The 21,609-nt window shown below is 33.3% G+C and overlaps 1 protein-coding gene and 2 long non-coding RNA genes across 13 annotated transcripts in view; all 3 read right to left on the reverse strand.

Annotated features, from left to right (window-relative positions):
* The window catches only part of LOC141379295 (uncharacterized), an 85,134-nt gene extending 83,154 nt beyond the window's left edge, over window positions 1-1,980 (reverse strand). For all 10 annotated transcript variants that reach the window (XR_015518538.1, XR_015518537.1, XR_015518541.1 and 7 more), the window contains exon 1: window positions 1,886-1,980. This is a non-coding gene — a long non-coding RNA (uncharacterized LOC141379295). The remainder of the gene's footprint in view (window positions 1-1,885) is intronic.
* A 2,824-nt stretch (window positions 1,981-4,804) lies between these two features.
* Window positions 4,805-21,221, reverse strand: allc (allantoicase). 2 transcript variants are annotated; one of them, NM_001002716.2, is given in 11 exon segments: window positions 4,809-5,462; window positions 5,558-5,685; window positions 10,508-10,616; window positions 10,691-10,764; window positions 11,107-11,262; window positions 16,354-16,486; window positions 16,584-16,663; window positions 18,380-18,499; window positions 18,833-18,920; window positions 18,994-19,044; window positions 20,183-20,333. In NM_001002716.2, coding segments are annotated over 11 exon segments (1,188 nt in total). In that variant the 5' UTR covers window positions 20,273-20,333; the 3' UTR covers window positions 4,809-5,303.
* LOC147832241 (uncharacterized) lies at window positions 6,392-10,151 on the reverse strand. Its single transcript, XR_015518535.1, has 2 exons — window positions 8,668-10,151; window positions 6,392-7,303 (listed from the first exon to the last, which is right to left on the reverse strand). It is a non-coding gene; the product is annotated as an uncharacterized LOC147832241 (long non-coding RNA).
* Window positions 21,222-21,609: the final 388 nt, after the last annotated feature.

The raw sequence follows: 21,609 nt of genomic DNA on the forward strand, positions 1-21,609 counted from the left end.
TATGACGCAGTTAGTGACGTATGTTAGATTATGATTGTTATTGATTTGAGATTGTATAAGCAGAGCAGCCTACGAACTGAGTACTAAAGCGGCTTCTGCAGATGAAACTGTAAATTATCTTCAGTAAACGTTCTTTAAATGAATCTCTGACTCCAGGTCTTCTTAATCTGACACAGTGGTCATTTTTGGTTTAAAACTGTAATTTCCCCGACATTTTGTTTTGTAATATGTATGAAAATAACACAAGAGACTGTCTGACTTCAAGAATTCCCGCCTCCAGATCCTTTAACCCAGATCACATGACAGCAACTACTTGAATGCCCAAAAACTTGTAAACAAAAAGGTTGTCATTTTGGTAGAAGATTTACTGTCAAAGTAGAAATTACTTTAAAAGACGGGAGAAAATTATTCAGAGCATAATAATAAAGGCTATTTCTTGATATTCGTTTATGTGATCTGGTCACATCCATCGCCAAAAGTACTGATCCAATTCATTTTCACATATCTTGTAAAATATAGCTAAAATGTGTTTTTGATTCATCTCTTCAGGCCGGTATATGATTCTGACAGTATGATAATCTTGGATAAAAATATCAAGGTTTTACAGTATTGTGATTACTGCTCTAAAATAACTTCTTTTTAAAGGTCTGGGTAAAAACGAAAACTTTTTCCCCTTTGAACACAATATGTATTCATTCTGAAAAAAACATTTAAAAATTTTTAAACAGTAAACATGTCAGGCTAAATTAATCATTGACTTGTGCTGTCTTCATTAGTTTCAAAAACAGATTTCTTTACAACTTAAAATAGGCATCTTTGGATATTTTTTCTACTGCAGATACTGTTGTCATAAAAAACTAAGAAACACATTTAAAAAAATGTTACATATAATTGTTTGGTGGTTTTAAAACCTTGACTTTTTCAAACCGGGGTATACCTTGAAACCCGTTATGGCCCATGCCTAATGGTAGGTTCATAGTTTGGTTGACAGGTTGACATCTATTGCATTCTTTAGAAACAGCCGTAATGGAAGTTGGTGTCATGGTCTTGTTCTGTTCAAGTGAGTATGCACAATAGCTAGAACAATCTAATGAATGTATTTTTTATTTTATTTTTTGTCATGGTTTTAACTTTTAGAAGCAAAATCAAATATACTGTTAAACTTTACATGTTTCCCACAGATGGGTTGCAGCTGGAAGGGCATCTGCTGCGTGAAATATATGCAGGATATGAATGAATGTTAAATTTTACTGGTATAGTATGCTAAAAACACACAGTAGACGAAGTGGATCAAAAAAAGATTTTCAAAATTGAATGGGGATTGTTCAATAGTTTTAAGACAACTTTTATAGATGGCTTTAATCGTTGACTACTATATGTATATTTGAGCAATATCACACCAGCATCAGTGTGACATGATTGTATATTACTAGCACTGCAGTGATGAATGCGTACTGTGACATTGCGTTTAGACAAAAGATCGACGGAAAAGTAGTGTAAATAAAAATAAAAAAAACACGGAGAGTCCGAAAAACTCTTATGTGAGGGAACTTTCTTACACTTTATTTTACTATCCACTATAGCAGACCTCCTAAACAAGGAAAGCTGTAGCTAATTTAAAAACGTCATTATAAACTAGTATGTGAATATTTTCCCTTGCATGATTTAGAGTATTAAGTGATGACAAAACAGAGGATCTTGCTCACATATCAAGATTAAAAGGCCGAAAGGCGTAAATCAACATCCTGTATTTCTGTCACATCCAAGTATTCACAAACAATAACCCCATAAAGGTCAAGCCAAAACAAACCCTACAACATTACTATAGTATAAATAAAGAAATACAACATATTAAAGAAAGAAGTCGGCTTAAAGTGTGATTTACCTGTTCTGTAACGTGTTTTAGCAGATATTAATATAAAATATTCTTACAGGAAACGCGTTTGCTCCTTTAGCCTGAAAGGCTGATTGCCACCTAACGGTGAAATAATGTAACGTCAGCCGTTAATAACATTTTATGAGGTGGTTTATAAAACAAAGCAATTTTAATAATTAGCCTGCTACTTCAATTGAAATCAAATGTCATTTACTGAACAGTAACATTTAACAAACAACAATATAAAGTGTTCATGGAGCTTCATGTGCTTACAGTTGATACAATGAAGTCACATTTTTTTACAATATTTTTGGTTATTTTTCTGGATGTAGGGTCTTGAAACGACATTAAAGCGAGTAATAATAATTATATATATATATATATGTATATATAATTTTGATTCTGGGGGGAACTAATCCTTTGATATGGTGTTATTGCTTGTAAAAGTACACTTCTCACTCTGATTGTAATGAAAATAAATGCAAATTGCAGTTTCTCAAATATAAGTGTCTCACTATACAAAGCAAGATGTAAACAGACTGTAAAACCATTCTTATGCATTCAATGTGCTGCAACAATCTGCAGTGGAATGGTTTTATGAACTGTATGCCCTGCCATTTCTTCTGCATGAATGTGAACTATTGGCTGCATTTTATATAGCTGGAGCATCATAACTGCACAGAAGGCCTGGCCTGATAGCACATGACTCAAGCTCAATCTTTTTTTCCACCGTGCCGACACAATTTGTCCTGCTATGGACCGTTGCCTTAATCTGTGGAGAAACATGACAAAATGATTGGGGGAAAACAGCTCAGTGGAAAATCTCTGCATCTGCAAAAGCGATCTGTGGAATTGCATGGAGTAAATGGCAGCAAGTTTGAAACTTGTCATTGAATGTCAAAATCCCACCTTCTTTTTTAACCAGCTGCCGCAAGGGATAAGCACACAGTGGAAGAAATGTCAAAAAAATGTCATCTGGAACTTTTCATGTAAATAGACAGATAAGCTTCAATTTGTTTCTTGGCTTTTTCAGAAAAAAATCAAAGACTTATTGATGCATGTTTCTTTATAGGAAAAAATGTCACTAAAATATGCTAAAAAATACTACTTATCAAAGAAGGACGCAGTAGGCAAGGTGATTTTTTTTTCACTTCTGTATCTTTTATGATATACAGTGCTTGGCTTAAATGAGTACACCCCTCATCAATCTTTTAAATTTATACTTTTTATAGGAAGCTATACAATATTATATTTGTGCATATACATTGGATTAGTCAATACTACAGCCGAATCTGGAGCTTATCTAACATAATAACTTACAATAACACTACAAAAACTGGTACACCCCAATTTATTTGTTATATTAAAATATTCAATACAAAATTTAAAAAAGGAAAAATCCAGTGTAAAAAAAAAAAAAACATTGTCGAAATTTTGTAGGTTGTGATTCTTTTGCATTATTTTGCTTGAATTTAATTGTAATATCTTTCAATTTCTAAATATGTTTGGTGAAAAATATTATTTTAATAAAAATGTCTATTTAATGAATCTGTTTGGTTTAAATGCCTATATTCACTGAGAAATAGCTAAAAATGGGGTGTACGTTATGCTTAGCACTGTCTCATGTTTGCTGAAAGTTTAAAGCAGTGAAGAGCTGAATAAAAAAACAACAATAAAAAAATATTAATTATCATTATTACAGTTATTATTTAAAAAAATTGTATAATTAATTAAATTAATAACAATGAAGCTTAATATTAATAACAACTTAATTTTTAAAAAGTGTCTTTAAAAGTAGCAATTTAGGGCACTTTACAGACATAAAATGTGCATCAGAACACAAAAAATTTAATAACAGAAAACAGTATGAAATAGTGAAAAGCTGAATGAAAATACATTATGAGTATTGTTGTTTATATTGTAGTATTTCTATTATTAATTTATTTAACAATTAATAATTATTTTACAATTATTATTTTAATAATAAAGTTTTTATTGTTGTTATTATAAAAAGTTATCTCAAATTATCTTATTATAAAAGTATTATCTTGAAATATTATAAACTACTACGTCTTGAATAGGGAAAGTTTGAAGCAATGAAAATTTTCATTGAAAAAAAATATTTTTTAAAATATCTATTTTAATTGGAGGAAAAATTATAAGCACAAAACCTGAAAAAAATATTGTAATTCTTTTTACAATATTTTTGCCTAAATTTAATTGTTTTATCTTTCAATTTCTAAATATGTTCGGTGACTAAAATAGTATTTTAATAAATATATATGTTTAATAAATCTGCTTTGTTTAAATGCACTAAAATGCATTGCCTATATTCACTGAGAAATGGAGTAAAATATTCATTTTCAAAATGGGCTGTACTCAATTATGCTAAGCACTGTATATGGAGGCAGTAAAAATGGGTTAACTTGAAACTGTATTACTGCTTCAATCAACTTGTTGAACCAAAATTGTCATCCCCTTTTTGATAGTCCAAGCGTGTGCAAGCTCTTTTAGGTCAAGATTAATTCAGTACAGGTGTTACAGGGAACGATTCAGGGAAATTGTTTTTACCAACTGTGATCAGATTGTATAACCAAAGTCATACTAGATGAATTATGTTGTAACTATAACTGTAATAGCATTAATACTGTAGATATGGACTAGTGTCTACTCATTGTCTACTCATTGTTTGAAACTGGGGTGTGCCATATGAATGAAATTGTATTAATATTATAGACTTTTTATATATGTAATTTATTTTATTTATCTTATAGTATGGAAAGCTCTGCTGTGACATGTAAATATCCCTTTGGGTATTTATTTAATTAATAATAATAATAATAATAAGTTGCATTAAAAGTAGAAATTGCACTTTCAAAACAATGTTTATATAAAAAATAACAAAGTGGAAAATATATCAGGGAAAGGTGAGTTGGGTTTTTCTTTTATTGTTCATTTATGACAGTGTTGTGACAATAAATTCACAAACTGTACCACAGCAAGGCTTATTAGGTAAGTGCAAAGTTTAATCTTGAAACATGGTGTCTCCAGAGATGTTATTGAAGGAACTGTTCACTTAAAAATTAACATTCACTCATCCTCAAGTTGCTCCAACCATTTATGACTTTCTTTTTTATTCTGGTGAACTCAAATGAAGATATTTTGAAGAATATTCAAAGTAGAGAGCCACTGACATCCCTAGTAGAACAAACATAATATGGAAGTCGATGGTTACCAATTTCTAACTTCTTCATTTTTGTCCAACAACAAAAAAAGAAACTCAAGCGTGTTTAAAACAAGTGGAGCTTAAAAAAATTAGGAGAATTTGAATTTTTGGGTGAATGATCCCTTTAAAACACAATTACATGCTTTAATCTGTTATAAAGCAGTAAGTGTCATTGAATCTTGAGGATATTTTAACTGTGTGTTACAGTTTAGAGATCATCTGATGACTGGACACCGGTCGGCCCCAGATTCTGAGTCTGCTGATGCCTCCATCAGGAGCAATGACCATCCGCACATGAGACACAGGCCCACAATGCACCAGTGATGGCCCAGAAAACACATGCCTGTGGTGGGCCTTCATCTAAAACAGATAAATCATCTTCACAATTACAGAGAACTGACATGAGTCAAGTTGAAGACAAAGTCAAGAGAAGTTACAGGACAGGCAGTTCTTACTTTTTGAGGAGGAAGTAGAATATTCCACATGGGGCTCCTGTCTGAGCTCCACTGACTCTGAATGAAGCTGTTTTCCTCATCCTCTGTCAAACTACAAGCCTCAATCCTGCAGGAGTCTGGGAAATTGCCTAAGGACAGTGGTTGTTTAAAAAAAAAAACAAAAAAAAAAAAACATTTTAAACAAGAGTAAAAAAGTCTTGGCAAAGTCTTCTTGCAATATACCAAGGAATACATCTTCAGACTTCTTTTTATTTTAGAAATTTGAATTTGACGCTAACAGACACTCTGTTACATACAGATTTATGCACATTTGCACACACCCTAGTCATATATTGTGTAGATCTAAGTGTTCTTAATGCAGATTAGTTGGCTTGTCCAACCACCTGTAGAAAACACTCTTTCCTCTCTGCACCAGGCACTTTATTAGAAACACTTCTTTGTTTTCTATGTTTGCTTGTGTAGCTAAGATGTTTTCTATTGACATTATTCTTCAATGTGCACTGTAAAAAACAACCTATAGAATCTACTCAATAAAACTGAGGTAAGAATTTGCACTTACTTTGTTTGGGTAGATTATAAACTATATATTTATATAAAGAATACCTCAATTTAACAGCTCTGACAAACTGCAAAAAATTAGGTACGGTCTACCTAATATTTTACATTAGATTACATAAATTATTACTTATAATAATTGAGTAACATGAACTCTATGTTAGTAAGCAACAGTCCATCTACTAATTTACTATTATTAATTATTACCCAATAAGAATAATCAAAAATAATTTTTTCATTAAAGGTTGAATTTACTTAAAAATTGTCAGAAGCAGGAGATTGCATCAATTGCTTTTTTATTGACAAAACATTTTTTAAAAACATTTTAAAAATGTAATAAAAAAATGAAAGTACAAAAAAAATGCAAGTACAATAAAGGTACGTTTTTACCAAAAAGTACGTACAAAACACCTTAGCATGAATTTCAGAAGAAATACATTACATAAAGCATTAAACATTCCATATTATGTTTTCCACCCATCTGAACACATTCCAAAATTAAAACTTCAGTGTTTAGATACGTGTGCAACACTTGCAACACAAATGAAAGGAGTCACTGAAATGAGAATAAAAAAAATACAAAAAAAAAAAAACTAAATGAAAAAAATCTCCTTTACCTCAACAGAATGCCATGCCAACATTTCACCAACTTTTATTTTAAACCAAAACAAAAAAATGCTCTTAGATTCAATTTTTAGGAAAATACAACTTCATATAACTTGCATTGCATGCAACTTCTTAAACATTTTGAAAAACATTTGAAAAAACACTAATTAGGTACAAGTGCATTAAATTTTCCCCAACACAACGTCATAAAACATTTTACAAAACTGTAATTGGAACACAATACTATTTACATATAGAACAGTGTCTTTACTGGATGAAGCCAGCTCATTCCAGTAGCTTACACCTGAGGCTTTGGATCTTTTTTAGCAGCTTCATTCCATCAAGTTCCAAAAACAGTTTCTGGAACACTTCAAAAGTGTACTTGAGGTTTTTGGCATATTGAAGGTTGAGTGCATAGATAAGTCCCATCAGTAATGTGCATGCTGTGGTTATGTTCCCACAACCGTTCAGCACTCTGCTGCCCTCTATGACGACACACACATCCACTGGGTCCACCTCAGCTGTGGGGTTTTTAATCACTACCAATTTCATTATGTGATTTGTGTGGCCTTCAAGTTCATTCTCCTGTTAAAAAGAAAAAAAAAAGCATTTTTCAGCACTGAACTGAACTAAATCATCGAGAGCATGTTTTAAATGAAGCAAAAGGCCGTCGCTTGGCGCATTCGCTGTTAAATCATTAGCAATGATTGTATTATCCACAGTACTACAGCCGTAAAAATAGTGATCACGTTTAACTAATCTTGCGTTGAGAGAGATTAGGACCGCCTACCTCATTAACATATGTACACAGAAATAAATAAATGTAGAAATGCAGAAATAAATGTAAAAATAAATAAATATAGAAATACAAATAAATGTAGAAATAAACGTAGCATAACACAAATGGTACCAAAATAGCTAAATTAAAAATCACACTTTAACACAAAATTATTAATTTATGTGTTTCTACATTTATTTATTTCATCATTGAATTAATTTATTTATATATACATTTATCTATTTATACATTTATTTATTTATGTATTTCTACATGCATTTATTTATTAATTTATGTATTTTTACATTTATTTATTTCTGCACTTATTCATTTATTTATTTATACTTAGGTAATTTCTGGTCCTCCATATCCGTCCGCATGAACCTTTGTGAAATGTAACCCATACATTAGAGCACTTTCTGTTAGCCATTGCCTTAGCACAGATGTGTTCGCAGATTCCCACATTACATGGGAGTGAGTAAATTATCGTGACCTTTTTATGAATGTGGAGTAATTCTTTAAGCATAATGTTCAATAAGGAAAATTAAACTATGTGTAATCATTTGAATACCTTGAAACTAGGGCTACACGATTTTGAGAAAAAAACCTAATTGCGGTTTTTCTGATAAATATTGTGATTGCAATGCAATTTTCGATTTTGAAGATGCTGGTATAGATTGGTAGTGTTTCCTCTGGATCTGGCCACGGGATGTCGATTTTACATTTAGTACACTTTTGCTTCACGTCGTTCTTCGCGAATCCAAAATAAGTTCAAACTGCTGAAGCATTCACACAAGTGAAGCGTATATCATGTTGTTCTCGAGTGCCATTAAAGATTCATTCAACATGAATGAATCATTTGAGAACGACCATAACCTCAAGTTCAAACACTGGAGTGGAGTAGCTTCGCTGTTTATAAATTTCAGACATTGACAATGATGAAAACTACTATAATTAAGTGATATAGATGTTTATTCACATTAGCAGGTGCGAGTACTGGGCAATTAAAATTTAAATGCTAATTTGACTTACCACAAATTCTAAAATGTGAATCTGTCACTGTGGTGTCGACAACAAAGAGAAGCGCGCAAATTATAATCTTCTGGTTGATTTTAACGTTCCACAACTTAACATTTGCATTCAATATATCAACAAGTCAAATAAAACTTACCTGTAATTCAATTGCCGTTCCACCACGTTGGCAATGACATGGAAAATGGCGACCCCACGATTCCCTCCTGGATGTTGACGCATGCTCAATTAACCAAAGCAAATATTTAAGAGTATACTTTACTCATTTTTTAAGTGTTGCATTTTTTTACTGTTAAAAAATAGATACTGTAGGTAAAATGTACCCATTATGTTGCATTTTAGATGCTAACTCATAAACTTAATTAAACTTTACCTGATTTTCTTGGGTGGTATTTAACACCCCCTTGAGTAATTTTTTACAGTGTGGAAGTGTGCTTCTTTGTGCGATCGTTTTAGAACTTCTGATTCAGTTGGCTATATATGGGAGAAATGACTAGGAATAATAAACAGCAGAAAACGAGAAAACGGTCAAACTACTTGCTCAACAAACAAGTGTTTGCATGACTATGCGAACAAAGTAGAATAATATAATAAGAAAATGTCCATTTTCAACATGAGGCAGCAAAATGAGCTGTTTTTAACATCTAAAAATGAATAGAAGTGGATGAGACCGGAAGTCCCAAGCCAAAAAGAGAATAAGCTACTGTCCATTCTTCATATCTAAAGATTTAAATATTTAATATTTAGTCTTACTTTCTATAGCTATAACATCTATTTCTATATCTAAATTTTCTGTGTTTTTACTTCTTATTATACTCCATTATTTAGATTCTTATTGATATTAGTTTTGTTTTTACGTTTTTTTTAAAGGTTATTATGGGCGGTTGTATAGGCATTCCACTGCATATCACACTGTATGACTGTGTATGTGACAAATCAAATTTTAATTCTAAATAAAAAGCTGTAAACTGCCTCAGTTGCAGTTAAAAGAAAAGTTGGCACACATACGTAAAAATCTAGAAACAAATTATTCTCTACACAAAAATCTATAGACTTTTACTTGATTCCAAAGTGCTGTTTTTTTAACAGGTCGTTTATCTCTTTAAAATTCTCAGATCCTCTGAATTTGTGGGTTTAAATAAAATGTTAAAAATTGTTTTACTGTTTACCAAAAAAAATTCTTCCAAATTTCAAATAAGAATGTTGTCATATTTAGACCGTTGATTTAGAAAATGACAATTGGTGAAAATAACAAATTTTTATTATAGTAGAAAAACAGGGTTATTCCCTCAAATGTGGATTTCTTAACCCTTCTGAGCTGAAAACATTGGTATTGTGTACATTATATAAGCACGTTTGATACCTTTATATTTACTGCCACAAAATTCTCTAAATGTCAGCACTTTTTTGAAAAAAATGTCTCTTATGTTTAACACAATTGAATGTTTACATCCAAGCATAATTGTAAAGTGCTCAGCATATGAGTACACCCCTCATCAATCTTTGAAATTCATATTTTAATATGAAGCTATGCAATATTATATTTGTGCATATACATTAGATTAGTCAGTATTAAAGCAAAATCTGGAGCTTATCTAACAAAATAACTTACGATAACGGTCCAAAAACCAGTACATCCAAATTTAAATAAAAAAATATTAAATACAAATTTAAAACAGAGGAAAAAACAAGAAAAGAAATTAGTTTTTTTAATTTAGTTGAAATATTATGGGTTAAATTTTTTATTTTTTTATTTTTGAATTCATAAATTTAATTGTTTTATCGTTCTACTTCTAAATATGTTTGGTGACTAAAATATTATTTTAATAAATATCTGTGAAATAAATCTGTTTTGTTTAAATGCACCAAAATACATTGCCTATATTCACTGAGAAATGGATGACGATATTCATTTTCAAAATAGGCTGTACTCACTTATGCTGAGCACTATACGTACAATATATAAAACGTTTTATTACCTTTAAAATGGTTGGTGTCCAGCTCAATTTTACTTATAATGCCAGGATGGCCTAATCTGAAAATGGCCCACTCACTCCCTGGCACTTGCAATATGCCGTTCTCATCCTCCTGAAAAACAAAAGAGGATGGGATGGTTTAATCGATCTCTGTGATGTTTCCTAAAATGATAAGAGTGCTTTTACCTTTAAAACTCTGGGCCGATCAAGACGTCTGGCCGTCTCCCACCCATCACCCATGTTTTCAGCCATTCCCAGACCTACAGAAATGCATACATTTACACAATCACAAAATGCTGATCAAGACCTCATGAAAATCTCTCATGCTACTTTATTATCTTCTACAAAGAGTTATCTACTAGACCATAACTAATTTATTGGGTAGAGGATTTAGGTTGTCCCATCTCAGGATGTTATTAAAGATGAAGTCTGGGAAACAGTCCAAACAGTTTTTATGATACGCCTGATTGAAAGCATAGATTGTTGTCTGTAAAGCAGTCTGCATCGTGGATGATTTTCTTGGCTCAGTTGAATAAAATGTAATAAAATATAATGCCTTTCTGAGATGTTTTCTAAAATTTGAGTGCAAAGGAATTGCTCACCAATCATATTGCGTGGGTGCCCATAGTGGGCATCGCTGAAGCCAACACATACGCCACCATTGACCAAGGCTACGAGATCCACCAAGTCTTGACCAAACACACTGGACCAGTCCTTCTTCCCAATGCCATAAACCTTTAGTCTTGCAATGCCACCATCTGCCAACATTGAGCAGATCTTTAAAGTTGAAGTGTATAATTTTTACGTTGGCTGCTTTTTTATAAACATGACAATAAAATCTATGAATATTTATTAATAAAAAGTTTGTTATATATATTTTTATATATATATAAGTTTTTATATATATATTTGACACTTTGTTGTGTAATATTCGCTTCCCAATCTGAATTTAAAAACTAGTTTAAAACCCTAATCACAAACAACTTCACAAAAATATCACACACTATATATATATATATATATAGTTTTTTTTTTTGTTTTTTTTTTTAAGATTTCCAGGACATAGACTATATGGAATAGCCTATATATATATATATATATATATATATATATATATATATATATATATATATATATATATATATATATATATATATATATATATATATATATATATATATATATATATATATGTATATTATTATTATTATTATTATTATTATTAATTATTAGTTTTTTTTTGTGTAATATTCGCTTCCCAATCTGAATTTAAAAACTAGTTTAAAACCCTAATCACAAACAACTTCACAAAAATGTCACACACAACTTCAGAAAATGTAGGTGTCATTAGAGGCAGGAAACACACTCTCATGAGTTTTGGAAAATGGAATTATTTATGTGATTTGTATGACTCTCTTTATGAATCAGAAATGAAGTCCTTGTGGCAGTCTGATCAATCAGATATATTACATAGTGGACATTGTGCGCATGCTTTCTGTGAGATTTAGGGGTGGGGCAAGTGAAGACATTCCCACATAGCAAAATATTTCTGGCCCAGCTCTGGCCCACACAATCAGCCTTTTCTTTGCCTCATATGCCGCAGTGAATTACAGTACATGACTGGACCAGGTCTAGCTTCCAGACAAGGGCCAAACACAGACCATATCTGGGCCAAGTCTCAGCCAAATTAATAACCCATAACTGAGCCTGAACTGGGCCAGATATGTTATTGTGTCATGAAAACAATGACATTAATAAACCTACTGTATGAATCATTGCGATTTAGGTGTGCTATGGGTGTGCTTTTTCTCAAAGCGACCTGATTGTTAGAATTTCTTTTCCTTATTTGAAAATTAAAAAAGACAATTTTAAATGTGGGTCAAGATAGGCCAAACTTACATGGCACACAAATCAATTGATAACATCTGTGCCAAATACTACATTTTACATCAGGCCCAAGTATTGTGTGCCCCCTTAAAGACCGTGCCACCTCTGCCAAACCAGGACCATGTTTGGCCCACATGCTGTATGCTAGTGCCGGATAAATGCCTACTGTGCCAGATTTATGCCAAATCTAGGCCAGAATTCTTTGCTATCTGGGTTAATAACTGTGAGGGGTATGTTTTGGAGTGGAGTAGGTGAAGATGTTAATAACACACAATGTAATGGGGTATTGAATAAATACTACAAATAATTCTAATTTCTAGAATCAACAGTTTGCATATGCTACAACGTCCACTACGGATTGGAAAGTACATCATTGGACTACACAGCCGATTAAGCAGAGCTCCATTTTGTCAACAACATCTCATTTTGGCATCCTGTGTTGTTCAATAGGATCTCTGATCTCAAGTTTCGCTTCTACTACAAGTTACACCTTCTCTTGCAGTCTGCAGACAGACCCTACTCGTCCTCACTTTCAATAAGCGATCTGTCAAACTTTCAGTTCAGTTAGCTGTGAAGTGTAGTGTATGGAAAAAAATAGAGCAACCAGCTATCCAATGCAAATTTTAATTGGTTTTGCTCTTTGGGTGGCTCACCATCTTTTTCGCTCCTCATAGTGTGTCCCATGCCGCTATGCAAAAGCAAGGACTAATCAATACATTTAAAGACACTGACAAGAGCTCGAACATCTGATGAAGTCACAAAACCTGGCCTGCAGGTACACATACAGCACAATAATTTTACTTATAATAAAATAACAGACGCCACAAAAGCACAAGCACAAAGTGCCTTGAAATCAGAAGGAATCGATGCACTTCACAGCTTTTAGACACGATATAAATGAAACAGGCCCCTAATAAAATATATTTAAATACATTTAAAAGTAATATTTGTATTAACATAGAAATAAACTCAACTCCTTAAAATAAAGTAAATTAACTATGTGCATAATAATAAAAGTTAATCAACTTACACCCGGTTTACTTTCTTTATTAAGTAGTCATCTTGTTGCTAATAAGGCAACAGTTTACTTTTTAGGTTAGGGAACTATGCTTTCTTACAGTGAACTCTCCTTGCTAAAAAAAGAAACTATATCACAGACATCACGTTGATTTCCATTACAAATACCAGTAGAAACCTTACAAACTATCTAATTTTAAGCAGTAAAACCAGTTTATTTAAATGGTTTCTTGTATATTTAATGGTTTTAACATGCCACCAAAGCAAACCTTTTTAAAATACCAGTAGCGAACCACAGGACTATTATAGTTCCATCAAAATCAATATAATTCCCATTATAACCGTTAAGACAATTACAAATTTGATGATGGTTTCTATTGGGGCAGCTGCGGTCAAATAGTTAAAGAGTTGGACTTGTGAACACAAGGTCGCAGGTTCAAGTCCAAGGCACCAGTAGGGATTGTATGTGAATAACAGCGCTCACAACCCCCAACCAGGCCACTGCACACTAGGTTTGTTTTCACTGCTGCAGTTGGATAGATCAGATTTAGAACACAAATTCCAAGTACTGGTCACCACATGTCATGGTTTTCTTACTTTGGGGGGGTTTGTTCGTAGTTTTTTAGTTTGGTTTTTCAGCAGAACATACAGATGACATTGTAAAATGTGATTAGTTACATGATTAACGCATTGTAACTTGGAACTGTTAAGTTGACTTTCATGCACATAGTTTATTTGTTTATTCATTTTAAGGCAATGGGTTTACTAACTTTAAGTAAAGTCAATTAATTGCTTATTACAGTGCATTTATCCTAAAACCTCCAGCAAGTCAAACCATACTGGAGACATGCTAATACATGCTAGTATTGAGTTACACAAACCGTGTTGTTTTCTGAGACATTTATCATTCCATGATACATATGTTTCCAAAAATGTAAGCTGTAAGTACACTTAGTTGTATGTGTGTGAAACAGTCGCCAATGCATACATCAGTGACTGAAGTGTTCAGAGAGTAAAAGAATAGTGTTTCTGTTTTTCCTTGCTGAGTGCTCCAGAGGTTAAAGGTGACAGTTTTCTCTGGATCTGGCTTTGGGTCGGACTTGGACCAAGAAAATCCCTACCACTGAGTCCATGAATACAAAACACACCAAACAAAGAGAGAAAGCTAAAGAAACAAGTAGATGCATTACTAAAGGAATCACAAACCCTGTGCCATAATCATTTTTATCACTTGACTATTAAATTACTCACAGAAATGCTTTAGCGATAAATGCACACACACACACTGACATTTCAAGTGAACAAAAAAATATAAAAGCCACAACCAAATAAGTCCTAATTAGACTTCTGAGGTTCATTCATTCATTCATTTTCTTTTCAGCCTAGTCCCTTTATTACTCAGGGGTCACCACACCAGAATGAACCGCCAACTTATTCAGCATAAGTTTTATGCAGCGAATAAAAATCCAGCTGCAACCCAACACCGGGAAACACCCATACACTCTTACATTCACACATATACACTATGGCCAATTTAGCTTATTCAATTCACCTATAGCGTATATGTTTGGACTTTGGGGGGAAACCAGAGCACCTGGAGCAAACCCATGCCAACACAACGAGAACATGCAAACTCCACACAGAAATGCCAACTGACCCAGCAACCTTCTTGCTGTGAGGTGATTGTTCTACCCACTGCACCACAGTGCTGCCCCTTCTGAGGTGCATGAACTTACAATTAACAAATTGTCCTGTGAACTTTCATGATTAAATATGAAAATGTGAACTGAAAACTGAAGTCTTATCAAATAATCTCACTACTTCTTAGCAAACTATGCTATGAGGGGTTCATTTCGCATCTCTAAATTTTGTTTTCTTTTTCCATCAAAAAACTAATTGCTCTACCTTCTGATAAGCAATAACTGAAGATAGAGGTCATGTGTTTTACTCTATGTTTTCACTGCAGTTTACTGCAGTTTTATTCATTGTATATTTGGAAACACATTTAAAATAAAAAAGAATCAAAATAAAATTGATTGAAATTTGTGTGCTGATTATTGTTGGTAACAACAAAGTTAATATTTTGGAAACAAACTTTGTGGGGTGAATGAAAAGCCTATTGATTATTGAGGTTTCTAACAATGATAGAAACAATGAAAAATTTATATTTGAAAAATTCACGTTCTGTACAGCCATGTGGAATTGCAGAGAGCAATAATGAAAGTACCAATAATTCACTGTCTTTTATTTTGTTTTCTGCAATTCAGACATTTTTGGACATATCATACTTTTGACTTTGATAAAAATAACAAAATGCTTAAACCACTAAAACGTTTGCCCATGAGTTAATGCTACCAACTTGCTAAATGTGAAACATACTAGAAACGTCCTAGCAACAACATTCAACCTGTTTAGCTAATATGCTAAACAAGCTAGAAACAATACAAAAATGCTAACAAGGTAGACATTATTTATGTTAGCAACAGTCAACTACTGTACATGTCAAAACAATGATAGCATGCCATCAACATGTAAACCTAAATATATGTCAAGTAAGCATAGTGTTAATTCATTCATTCATTTTCTTGTCGGCTTAGTCCCTTTATTAATCCAGGGTCGCCACAGCGGAATGAACCGCCAGCATAGTGTTAAAACATGCTAAAATCTTCTCCCATATGCACCTTCGGCAAGGTAAGAGAAATAAGCGAATAAAACACCACATTAATTATGTAAAAAAACAGAAGCTGCTCTAGTTTTAAAGTGACATGAATAAAAACAAAAAATCATTAGACAAAATAAATGGCACTCTAAGATGCTGCTCTTCTGTAGCATCTCCTCACAGGCTTATTTTATTTTGTATTTTCATGATTGATCACATTCACGTTTTTGTGATTTCATTTATTTTTTGATTGCACACATGATTATTGCTACAGAAGGTGCTTTACCTGGATATATGTTGAAGCGGATATGGGTTACTCTGTGTGGGTAGGAGACACTCAGGTAGTTGTGGCATGTGTCAGAGTACCCCGCCTTCAGCTTTGTCACCGGGACAACTTCCTTCCAGCTGTCTGAGTTAAGCTGTTCAATATAAATTCAGACTGAGCACAGCTGCCACAGAAACACACTCTAGCCTTCATGCATGAAAATCTAGAGCACTGGATGATATTTAACACACCTGAGCCACAGCTTCAAACTGGCTTGGTGAAGCTGCCATGCCGGTACGATCTCCTTCAAGAGCGATCGATGGCATCTGATCTAATTTAGATGCGAGATATATTAGATCTAATTAAAGGGATAGTTCATGTAAAAATAAAAATTGTGCCATAATTTACTCACAATTTATTTTATATATGAGTTTGCTTCTTTTGTTCGAACACAAAAGAAGATATTTTGAAAAATGTTGGAAACCTGTAACCATTGATTTCTTGTTTTCCCTACAGGAGAAACCCAAATTTCTGTCAAACTTTCTTATAATCAACCCTAACTTTTAAAAAAAAGAATGAGTCCCAATTCCATAGAAAAAGTGAAAAATAACAAGTTAAGCGTTTTCTCCCCCATTGAAGTCCATTATAAGGAAAAGGATTAACATGGCTTAATGCAGTGTTTCTCAACCACGTTCCTAGAAGTCCACCCACACGGCATGTTTTGAATGTCTCCTTTGTCTGTCAAACCCATTACAGGTCTTTCAGTCTGTGCTAATGAGCAGATGATCTAAATCACGTATGTTTAGTTAAATAGACATTGAAAATGTGCAGAGCTGGTGGTCCTCCTGGAACATGGTTGAGGAAGACTGGCTTAATGAAGTTTAACAACAAGCAGGGAATATCTAATTTCTATCAAATTTTACTCATGATGACAAACACTTTCTGATATCAAAAGAATAAGCTCTAATTTTAGTGAGTGTAAATTATCACGTTATGCGTTTTTCCCTATTCAAGTTTATTATAATTGTTTAACATGGCTTAACATACTTCAACAAGTGGGGCACTTCAAAAATCTATGAAATTTTACTTGTAATTAACACTAATACTTTCAAGCCCTGATTCTGTGGATGAAGTGAACAGTGTCACGTTATCCCAATTGAATTCTATTATAAGAGCTTAATGTGGTTTAACTTAACAACATCCAGAGACAAACAAGTTTCTATAAAAATCTACTTCTTAAAAAAACAAGCTTTTATTTTAGTATATCAAGTGTACAATATCACTTTAAGCATTCTCCCTAAAAGTCTTTTATAAGGAAACCTACCTTACGTACCTTAACAGTGACCAGAAAAACCCAAATTTCTGTCAAAATTTACTTGTGATTAAAACTTTTGTTGAAAGAATGGGCCCCAAGTAGATAAAGTGAACAACATCATGTTAAGCAGTTTCTCCCCCATTGAAATCCATAATAAGAAAAGGCTTAACGTAACTTTACAACAACCAAAGGAAACCATTATTCAAAAGACTGTTCATAAAATCAATTATTAATTTATAATAGATTATAATATTTAGATTTTATAGATTTATAATAGACTTGCAGTCAAAAAATGTGCTTGTGCATCTTGACATCCTAATCACAAGTAAAATTTTATATAAATTAGATTTTCCCTGCTTGTTGTTAAGGTACATTAAGCCACGTTAAGTTTTTTCTCTTTACAATGGCTTTCAAAGGGGGAGAAAATGCTTAAGGTGATGTTTTTCACTTTACCTATGGAATTGGGACTCTTTTTTTATATAAAAGTTAGGGTTAATTAAAAGAAACGTCCACAGAAATTTGGGTTTCTCTGGTTGATGTTTAGACCACGAATGTCCCCAATGGTTGCGGGATTTCAGCTTTGTCCAAAATATCTTCTTTAGTTTTTAACAAAATAAAGAAACCCTACAAAGGCTGGGAAGCATTGAGTGAGCAAAAGCTACATTTTGGGGTGATTTTTCGGTCGGACTATCCCTTTAAGGTAATCTGTGAGGCCGTCTTCAGTATACCTACCAAGACACGTGGCTTGAATGGAGGCAAATGGGGCATAGTTCCCTGTAAAGAAGGATGTGTCCACATCAAATCCATGAATTATTCCTGGAACTCCTAACTGCACAATGCACCAGTCATGACCTTTAAATGCAAGACATATACATCTTTCATGAGATCACCAAATCAGTTGTAAGAACAGACAGAGCACTATTTGGGATTACAAAACATGCCCTGAAAGCTTGATCAGACGAGGAAGCGTCTTAATATTGCGATACATCTTTCTTACATGCGTTCTTTGTACAGATGTTCAGAGAGGCTGGATGGATGAGAGAAGGAACTAGCCTGCAGCTATTCTGCTCTAACTCATTCAGGCTCAGTGGAGCTGGAGCTCATTAGAGAGAAATGAGGAACACACAGAGACCTATTTCACACTTTTAGAGGCGAACACTCGGCTTTGATTTGTGAAACTAATACCTGGAATTCTTTTTCTCCTGGTTTCCCAGCCATCCATCCATTTCCCGAATTCAGTAAATGCAGAGGCTATGAATTCAGGAGGATCTCTCTTCGGGTAAACAACATATTTTAATGACAGATAATACTCTAAAAACATGAATATTACTAGATAAGCATTTTACCTTCAAAAGATTTCTAGCAGGGGCAAACCATTCATCTGTGGCAAATATCACCTTTAAAAAAGACAATGTTAGTAGGCTACTTTTTTTATTTCAGTCACCAAAGACAAAAATATCAGCACATTTTAAATCTTGGTAACACTTTACAATAAGATTATATTAATGCATTTACTCACATAAATAACCAACATTATGTACACATCTTTGTTAGCGTAAATGAAAATACAGTAATTAAGTTTGTTAATGCTAACTCACAGTGGATGGGACATTCTACCAGAAACGTACATTTCCACTAATAAAAAAATGAGACAGGGCCTGACTTAAGCTTGTCGTAATCAAAAATAATAATAATAAAAATACATAAACAAGCATAACATCATATAATTCAATGATAGAACGCATTGTTACTTTCTAGTCATAACGTGTATTGCACACATTAATGCAAATTTGACAGGACTGATAGAAACATATGGCCAATTGTAAATTTATTTGTATTATAAACTTGTAGTATTTATTTGTAGAATATATTTATAATGTCATGCTTTTAATCAATTGATGTAAATGATAACAACTTAAACTTGCTATTTCTGAAGTCTTTTTATTTTTAAATAGCAGTTTAAAACTAATAGCTGCAGGTTCAATTGGGCTGTGGACAAGGGCAATAACAGGGTTTGTACATTTGTAAAGTGTTTTTTAATAAAGAAATTTGAGAAGCAAATGAATGACATATTCTTTTACAGAACTGAACCAACCAGAAATCAACCAACCATCTCATTTTAGAAATAAAATACTTTTAATTCACTGTATTTGTTTTTATTTCAGGGACAGACAATATACTTTTTTTGGGTAGAAATAGGCTATTTAAAACTACTTTTAACTAATGTAATAAATTATTCATTCTTAGTAAATACATTAAAAGGATACTTCAACCAGAAAGTTTTTTTTTCATTCTTTACTCGAGTTTCTTTGTTCTGTTGAACAAAAATGACGTTAATTTGAAAAACTGATAACCTGTAACTTGACTTGCTTCGTGTTCAACAAAACAAAAAATAAATTAAAACAGGTTGAAACAAAGGCGAGTAAATGAAAACCATTTTTTTTGGATGAAATATCCCGTAAAATAACGGGACATTAATGTAAACTGCGACCAAAATCTTAAATAAGGCAACAGATATTAAACGTTTCTTTTTACCTTTCCTCCAGCTGTTTCGCACGCGAGGTTGTTGAACTGTAAGAAATGTGGTTGACTCCTGGTCTCCTTCTGCACCTGTCGTTTTGCCATGATTATAGTGATTTAATATTTTCTTGCTTGATTTTAATTCAGCTCTCGTTTAATATTATAAGCACCCAAGCAGCCAGATGAAGATCTGAGATGTAACAGGCTGACAAACTATGATCTTTAACTACCCACTCCAAAACAAACTGTTTAACAGAGCAAAGTCCTTTATCGTTATCAACACCAGTCATAATATTATTATAGCCTGGTACAGAATGAACTGTCTTTTCCATCATTCAAACAGGGCTTGTTTCTAATAACGATTTGAATAATTTGTCGATCTTGTAAAACTTCTGCAAGATGTTTCATGGTATTCTTTTTTTCATGGTAGCAAAATATCACATTACTACCAAAAACAGCTCTGCAGAAAAGCAGCGCCCTCTGTTGAGCTGTAACTCGTTTTGAATTTCTTTTTTAATTAAAAAAAACATACCCACGCATTAAAGGCTATCAAGTCCAAAAACCAACTAGTAACTGCTAGCAGAATTTACATCTTATTTTTATCTGATTACCTCTAATTCCAGTATATTGATTTATAAATTAATATAGAGTCTGATATAAATGATTTAAAACCAATCTTTACCCCAGCTGGCCTGCCCTTATTCATACCATTTGCCGTGGATTACAGGTCTTATGATCTGGGTAAATGACATAAGAGAATTACTAAAAATTAACAATTTACCAGTCATTGTGTCCTCATGACACATGGCTCTTTGAACCCCCATCACCATTGGGTTATTTATAGCTTTTATTGTGCAAGAGTAAACAAAACCCAAATACATAATTGTGCAGCTAATTAGGGCATACTCACACTATGTACAGTTGCCCTGAACCATTCCAAAGCACAATGGTCCCCCTTCCCAACTCCCCTGATGGCCCACTCACATTACATTCGGGCCTGGGAACTCTAACGTCATCGATAATGCACTTTCCAGCAAGCCCTCTCGCTCAGCACACAGTGGACATTACTTTAGTCGCTTGGGATGTAGTGACACGCAGTCAAATGAACAGATCTGCCTCTTTTGACGCTCAAAAGTCCTCATGCTGCAGTAATTAGGAGGTTTGAAGGAGGCTGAAGATGAAGCTATCGTGCAGTCAGGGGTTTAGGTGTTTAATAAACTATGACAGTTTGTATTCATTGAACAGTAAGAATGATTAATTAATCCACATGAAACAGCCCCTTAAAAAGCCACGTCTCACTTTCAGTTTCAGGCTCAGGCACTTTTTGCACTCCCACACACACACAAGCGTACTGCACCAAAGCCAAAGTGAACCACGCTCTGGCCCACCTGTTCCAACCAGGCCAGGCCAAGTGAACCGTGCCTGAGCCCGATTCAGAGCAC

Source organism: Danio rerio, chromosome 20 (genome assembly GCF_052040795.2).
Source record: "Danio rerio strain M-AB ecotype USA chromosome 20, GRCz13ab, whole genome shotgun sequence".
NCBI classification, from domain to species: domain Eukaryota; kingdom Metazoa; phylum Chordata; class Actinopteri; order Cypriniformes; family Danionidae; genus Danio; species Danio rerio.

Bases quoted from the DNA above. Each gene is read 5' to 3' on its own strand.
- allc (XM_087296609.1), bottom strand. From the start codon at position 20,272: ATGGCAAAACGACAGGTGCAGAAGGAGACCAGGAGTCAACCACATTTC. The intron at 10,617-10,690 runs GTAAAAGCACTC...TTTGTTTTTCAG, and splicing joins ATCGGCCCAGAGTTTTAAAG to GAGGATGAGAACGGCATATT. The intron at 5,463-5,557 runs GTAAGAACTGCC...TATCTGTTTTAG, and splicing joins TTCTACTTCCTCCTCAAAAA to ATGAAGGCCCACCACAGGCA.